At 38.0% G+C, this 7,858-nt stretch overlaps 1 protein-coding gene across 3 annotated transcripts in view; it reads left to right on the top strand.

The window, feature by feature from the left end:
• Positions 1-7,858, top strand: part of SRBD1 (S1 RNA binding domain 1) — a 192,153-nt gene that overhangs the window by 100,991 nt on the left and 83,304 nt on the right. For all 3 annotated transcript variants that reach the window (XM_077749285.1, XM_077749284.1, XM_077749286.1), the window contains exon 15: positions 1,026-1,117. In XM_077749285.1, the coding sequence (XP_077605411.1) occupies positions 1,026-1,117 (92 nt within the window). The remainder of the gene's footprint in view (positions 1-1,025; positions 1,118-7,858) is intronic.

Below are 7,858 nucleotides of genomic sequence, written 5' to 3'. Positions count from 1 at the left end.
CTCTCTCTCTCAGAAATAAATAAAACATTAAAAAAATAAAAAACAATAAAATGTTGAATGAGCTGTAGTGATGTCAACCACCATAAACAGGTCAGCTGTAAAAGAGTGGTTTGTATTTGGAGGCAAAGAAGAAAGGAAGAGGATGATGTGTGTGATGCTTTGATTAAATGCTGAAAGGAAATGATTTAGCCACCTGCATGAAGTCAGAGGCTTCAAGTTTACTAAAAGGATGATTTTAGATTCTCCTGACAAGAAGTGGGATCATATCCCATCTGATCCCTTTCCTGTTCACATTGTGGTTATTCATTATAATTGAGTAGTAATGATGACAGTGTTTATGGCAGTGGTTTTTACATATATCCACATGTGCACATATCCACACACATGTGTATGTGCTTTCCATGATGGTTTAGAGTGGTTAACTCAGTTGGAAGCCATTAAGTGTCAGTCAACAACGGATTTTAAAGAAAATCTCCATTTATTCTGGAAATTCAAAGTTGGCATCAGGGGAGAGCATCCATTGTATTGATCTATAATCTATTTGATTACCACAGACAGAAAACAACCGAATTCATGCATTATGGATTTAAACCTGTATATTTCTGGGGCACCTGGGTGACTCAGTCACTTAAGCATCTGACTCTCGGTTTCGACTCAGGTCATGATCTCATGGTTTGCAGGTTCGAGCCCCACAGTGGTCTCTGCGCTGACACCTTGGAGCCTGCTTGGGATTCTCTCTTTCCCCTTCTCTCTGCCTCTCCCCTGCTCGCTGTCTCTTTCTCTCTCTCTCCCCCCACAAAAAGTAAATAAATCTAAAAAAAAAAAAAAGAAACTTGTATTTACTCCATACAGAACACAAACATTACTTGATCACTTTATGTTTATCAAAGATTAAATGCTGTAGGTACCACTGAAATATAAAGAGAGCAGCTTTTTTTCTTGTAATGCCCCCGTCTTACTCATTTATTCTCATTGACCAGGCAGAAAGTTTGGAAAATTATATTCCCCCTTTTCTGTCTTCTCAGTATCGTCAGTGAAGCAGGGGCATCGATCTACAGTGTCAGCCCTGAAGCTAACAAAGAGATGCCAGGGCTGGACCCGAACTTGAGAAGTGCAGGTAAGAGACTATGAGCCATCCCAGAAGTATGTGATTGATTGTCATAGTTTGAACTTACATTTTCAGCCAGCAAAATATTTAGCAGCTATATCTGTAAGAATCGGCATGCTAGGAAGAAAGTGGTTGATTAGGATAATAATTAGAATTATGGAACAGCAGAGGAAGAATACAAAAAATCAGCCCCAAATGTCTTTAGTAAAAATTAAATGCTTGAGAGTTAATAGTAAAATTAATAAGACACTTGAAGGTCTCTTATTATTACTATAAAATATTATTTTTATAGCTTTTTATTGGCAAAAAGTAATATACTAACCTAAATATATTTACACTGCAAATTAAACATGCACAGTTTATTACTAAATATTTGTCAGATAACCAGTTTCTCCTGTCTTACTACTAGGGGTTGTCATTTAATGTTTAAAACCTCCTGCTTTGATTTTAGTTGCATTAAGTTGCTTTGTGGAATAGTTAAAATCTTGTGGGTGAAGAAATTAAGATAGTTCGATGTGTCTTGTGAAGGTAATTTGTATTATAAGCAAAATATTAAATCTGGTCGGAACGTTTTTCTCTGTAATACGTGCATACTTAGACTACTTTGTTAGAAAGGGACTTTAAAAAAATTTGTAACTTCAAATTCCCTGGGTATTCTTCAAGTTTCACTGGCTTTTCTTGAAATTTGTACTTAGAGATATATATTTGAAAATTGTCGCATTAATCTGAGGCTAAAAACCTATTTCTTACATCCAAAAGAGCTTGTAGTTTCCCTTTCATTGTTTGCTCCATGATACAGCCCCCTGCCTAACACAGTCATCTTCTCAAACTCACATCCCAGCTCAAAATTTTGCTCTTTCTGTGCAACTTTTCCCTGTCGCAGCAGTTCATTGCGGGCTTTACCTCCTTGCCAGGCGCCTGTTTGGTACTTACTTTGTAAGAACAACAGCATCAGTAATAGGAGGAGGAGGGGATACAGTGATCCTGTTGGGAGCTGCTAACACTCATCTTTTTTAAGCAGTAAATAATATGTGAAACATTGTGGTAAATGCATTACCAGGATTATTTGGTTTTATTCTCATCACTGCCTTTTGAGACATTGATTATTCTCACTTTACAGATGAGGAAACCAAGGCCATATAACCAATAAGTGTATATATATATGTACTTCTGTAATAAAAGAATACTTTTCTTCCTTAAAAACTAAACTTCAAAACCTTCCAAGTTGGTGGCACTGAAAGATCATCTTCCAACAGAACATTTGAAAGACGTACCGTCTAGGGGGTGGCAGTCTCTCCCACCTCCCACTGCTGTGGCAGCTGCCATTTCCTCTTCACCACTGCCCTGCATGGGTATGTCATTGTTGTGGGTGACACAGGATTACAACATCCTGACAGGACTCTCTGAAATTAGGAGATAATAAAAAAGGAACCATTACATGTCCTAGTTACTCAGATTCCCAAAGCTGGCTGTATCTTCAGCATGTGATTCACTGCAGCTATGCCTTCCTTCTGTGCATCAGCTTGCTTTCATATGGAAGTGACTGTGTTTGATCCATGTCAACTCGAAAAATCCACCTACACATTTTGAGTCTTCCAGAGTTGTCCTGAAGGCGAAGGCTTTGCAAGAAGCTCAGAGTCTCCATTGTTGGTTTTCTAGGGCCCTTCCTTTTCAATTCCTGATTTTTACTGGAGGTCCTTCTCTTTCCTAGTGATCGAAGCCAGGGATGACTTTATACTTCATTTGAGATCTGTGTTACCTATGAGTGTGGGTTTTACTTTTCAATCCACCGTAAGTGTACTCTGTCTGAATGTAACAGAAACTTAACATGCATATGTAAGATGACCTTCAAATTACTACACCTTCTGACCAGTTTGTCAGCTTATTGAAGGCAGAGGTTACCCTTATATATGCTTATAGTCCCCCATAATCAGTTCATCATACACAAGAGGCATTTAAGTCGGATAGATAGAATAGTGGGTAAGTGATATTAAAACGTTTATTATAGACTTCTGACTTAAAATAGAAGATTGAGTACACCTGTTACTCCTTTACTCCTTTCTGAACTCCCACCAAAGTGACAGTAACGTGACAGAAAGAAGGCATAAACTCAGGACAGGGAGGAGGGGAGAGGAAAGAACAGCAACAGTCATTTTGAAGCTAGAAAGCAGATGGTGGAATAAAAAGTAGTGTAGCCAACCTGAGAGGGTCGAATACTAAGAGAACAAACATGCAGAATACTAACCTGAAATGATCATGGAACCTTTATAGGCTCAGGAAATGCACCGAGGTTACCTTTAGAAGTATCTTGGGAGGGCTGTGGGTGGGTCTAAAGTAAGAGGATTGATTGAAAGTTCTGTTTAAAGGGCAAGCATCATTTATGAATTTTGAAAAGCTTTAACTAGTCAGGTAACCACAACCACTAACACCACAATCAAGGTAAAGAGTATTTTTATTAGGTCAACAGATTTGTCAGCTTCTTGTTAAGAAATGTAATTACTAATTAGGGGCTCAAGATCATTTCTTAAAAGTACATGTTAATAAGCTTCGTAATGAAAAAAATTCTTATTTGGAGTTGTTGAATGAAAAAAGACCACACTGGGAAACTTCATTTACTTTCCTCTGTTTCTGCCTAATGGCAAGAGGAAGGATAAAATGAGGTGAGTATTGGACTTTAGAAACAAAAATTTCCACTTTGGGGTGCCTGGGTGACTCAGTCATTTGAGCATCTGACTCTTGATTTTAGCGTGGGTCATGATCTTGTGGTTCATGATATCAAGTCCTGCATCAGGCTCTGCGCTCACAGCCAAGAGGAGCCTGCTTGGGATTCTCTCTCTGCCCCTCCCCCCACCTTCTCTCTCTCTCTCTCTCTCTCTCTCTCTCTCTCTCTCTCTCTCTCTCAAAATGAATAATCATTAAAAAACAAATAAAAATTTCCACTTTGATATTCTTAGATAACAGACTAAAGCAAATTTTTAAACAACAGAATAAGACAAATTTTTTTAAATTTCGTGAACCTTGAGATCATGACCTGAGCCAGAATTAAGAATTGGCTTAGCCGCCCAGGTGCCCGCAGAATAAGGCAAACTTTTAGGAGAACACAGTTTAGTATAGTCTTTTAAGCAGTAAGTTTATTTGCTTTAAGAGCTTTAAGATTCTAGATATTTCATAAAACTGAAGACCAAAACCCATAGAACCCTTTTTATCCTTCAGATAGAAGGTACATTATGGAGAGGGAAACGGTGCTTTCAAGAGTGCCACGTGTGGTGGGACAGGTTGTGCACTGTACATCCCACCTAACCGCATGCCGTAGCTCTGGTTGCTAACCTTTTAGCACTCAGTCTGTGCCCCCCTCCCCTCCTTTTGGTGTAGCTAACAGAATTTTTCCCTTTGTCTCAATAGCAGTTTAGTTGTCTCTTTTTACATCGAGTTACCTTACTACCATTTAACAAGTTACCGTATTTTAAAGACTAAATTCCTATGTATCCTTTTTGTCCTCTTTTCATTGGTCTATCTAATGTGCCACAATGCAAGACGCTTTCAGTTAATAATGTGATTTGCTTTAATCTTCTTTTAACGGCACTTTTCTTTTTTTGTTTTTTATTTATTTTTTAATTTGTTTTTGAGAGAGAGACAGACAGAGTGTGAGCAAGGGAGTGGCAGAGAGAGAGGGAGACACAGAATCTGAACCCAGCTCCGGGCTCTGAGCTGTCAGCACAGTCTGATGTGGGGCTCGAACTCAGAACCACGAGATCATGACCTGAACCGAAGTTGGATGCTTAACCAGCTGAGCCACCCAGGTGCCCCTTAATGGTGTTTTACTTAGGCATTTCTTTTTTTTTCATATAAATTTTAAAGCCATTTAATTAATATTTTTAAAACTCTAGGATATAAAGTGAACTTCTATTAAATTGGCACTTTCATCTAAGTTCTATACACTATTTTTATTACTCGCAAGCAACATAGAGTAAATGAATTGTCCTCAATGGTACTTTCTTATTGGTTGTTGATGGCATATGGTACTGCTTAGTCATTACCTGGGTGTCTTTTAAAACCAGCCAATTGAAGTCTTATTAGTTTTGATATTTTTTCAGTTGACTTGTTTTGGTTTTCTAGGTAGTCAGTCATCATCTGCAAATCATCCATCATCATCATCATCATCTCGTTTCTATCTTTTTGGTAATTGTACCTTCTTTTTTTTCTTGTCCAGTTGCGTTGACTAGAATTTCCTGAACAGTGGTGAATAGTAACAATGATACAGAGATATACAGATATGTAGGCAAAATAGTAGTTGGCATACTTTTGGATATACCACATTTTAAAAATACAGGGGTGCCTGGATGACTCAGTCGGTTAAGTGTCCGACCCTTGATTTCAGCTCAGGTCATGATCTCACAATTCAGGAGTTCATGCCCCACATCGGGCTCTACACTGACAGTGCAAAGTCTGCTTAGGATTCCCTGTCTCTCTCTGTCTCTCTCTCTCTCTCTCTCTGTCTCTCTCTCAAAATAAATAAACTTAAAAAAATAAAAATACATAACCACTTCATTGAGATGTAACTTACACAGCCCTTTTAAAGTGGGTAAGTTGGTATGTTTTAATGCAGTCAGAATTGTGCAGCCATCACCTCTATCTAACTGTGGAACATTTTCATCATTCCAGATAGAAACCCAGCACCCATTAGCAACAGTCTCCCTTGCCCTCTTTCCCTCACCCTTTGATAAATACTAATCTACTTTCTGTCTGTATGGATTGGCCTATTGCAGTCATTTAATATGAATGGAATCATTACAACATGTGGTCTTTCGTACCTGGCTTCTTCCACTTAGCATAATGTTTTCAAGGTTCATTCACTCTGTAGCATGTATCAGCACTTCATTCCTTCCCATTCCCAAATAACTTTCCATTGTATGGGTATACCACATTTTGTTCATCTGTTGATAGATATTTGGGTTGCTTTCACTTTTTTGGCTGTTATAAAGCTGCTATGAACATTCATGAACAACATTTTATGTAGACATATGTTTTCATTTTTCTTGAGTGTATACCACCTAGAAGTAAAAATTGGGGGACATACGGTAATTCTATGTTAAACATTTTCTAGAATTTTTTTTTCTATCTAGTGCTATACTTTCCTCCCTGTTTATTCTGTCTCTTTCCCTGGGTCAACATTTTCTTCTCTATCTCACAATGTGAATATGCCCCCAAGTTTTGGGCCACGACTCTTCCTTTCTCTTCATTCTCTTTATCAGCATTCCATACAATTTCCTTTACCTGAGCTACCTATCTGTCTCTTACCTTCAGGAGTATGTTGTTAACCTGATCATTCTCAACCCATAGGTAGGCATTACTTCTTTTAATTAAATAACTCCTTTCATGTGTACTCTGACAATACCATCTTCTCTTGAAAGCCCAGACATAGAACTTTCTAATGCTATGTTAAACAGTGTTTAAATTATCTCCTTCAGGAACAGTGAACATCCTTCAAATGAACAACGGGCATTTTCCTCCTTCCTCCTGCCTCCAATTTCATCTTTGCTTGTGTTTTTTTGCTTTATAGAGTGAGTAGCATCTGAAAGCAAAATACCAGTTCTGGAAGTATTAGGATCTGTGTAACGGTTGTTTATTGAGGACACTGTAATTCCAGAGGCTCTTAGGACTTACTGGAGAACTGTCATTTCCAGTTTATTGTTGCTGCATTTAGCAATATCAGGATGAAAAAAGGAGATGCTAGCAGTTGACCAGTTAGGAGGGAACCAGGTAGAAAATAAGCTAAAATCCTTTTGTGTATTTATAAACTTTTAAAAATATGGAATCTGCTCACACTTAACAGCTTAATACAACTGCTCTAATCAGTTTCTAAGTATAGATTTTCATAATGTGCCTTTTCCTGAAGGGGTAGATTTGAGAGATTTACCTATTAATAGCTTTTATTTCTTTTTTCTTTTTTTCTTTTTTTAAAATTTCTAATATTGCCTTACTGCAATGAATGTTCTGATGCCTGTATCTTTCACTTGGTTTACTGTTTTGGGTTATTGTCTTATTTCTTCTTCTTATTTTTTTTTAATCTGAAAGTATTTTGACAAGGTATGTATGTGTTTGAAAATCAGTCTTATTGGATTATATGTTTAAAGGCTAGAATAAAGGAATGCTATTTGCTTTCAGAGACTCTGAGATGTTTCCCTGGTGGCACCTGTTCTTACTGTGTAATTATACGTGTGATTCCTGGGGGGAGGCATTTCCCCTGTAACCTGCAGTGCTTGCGCTCTTTAACCTTTGTGAGGTTTGATAAGAAAATGTATGTGAAGGCCTTGGCGTCCCCATCTCTCCAGTGGAAATAGGCAGATTGTATGACACCAGCTTATCACTCTCTAAGCTGGCTCTGTAAGCTGCCGTTGTCACTGTATGTTAGAAGTAGTAATACAGAAAAAAAAAGAAAAAGAAGTAATAATACAGATATGAAAAAGACTTGACTGACCATGCCGACAGCTTGATGCTCAGAGTTGGTCTTATCTCTGATGAAGAGGTGGTACAAATCAGTGACAAGAGAACTTGATAGTCCCTTGCATGAGGTGGCTTCTGTTGCCAGACCTTGAACACTTTCACGTAAGAACAGGCATGGGATCTCCTTTGATGACCTTCATGTTTTCACTCAGTGGGTTAATATTTCATCCAGCCTTGTATGTAAGTAGATGACACCCACTAGCTTTCTTGAATTTAGAAAAAAGCTGTTTGTATGTAAGGACCCAG

This window comes from Crocuta crocuta, unplaced genomic scaffold (genome assembly GCF_008692635.1).
Source record: "Crocuta crocuta isolate KB4526 unplaced genomic scaffold, BGI_CrCroc_1.0 scaffold118, whole genome shotgun sequence".
Lineage (NCBI taxonomy): Eukaryota > Metazoa > Chordata > Mammalia > Carnivora > Hyaenidae > Crocuta > Crocuta crocuta.
The sequence above is the reverse complement of the archived record's forward strand: the minus strand, read 5'-3'. Positions and strand labels throughout refer to the sequence as shown.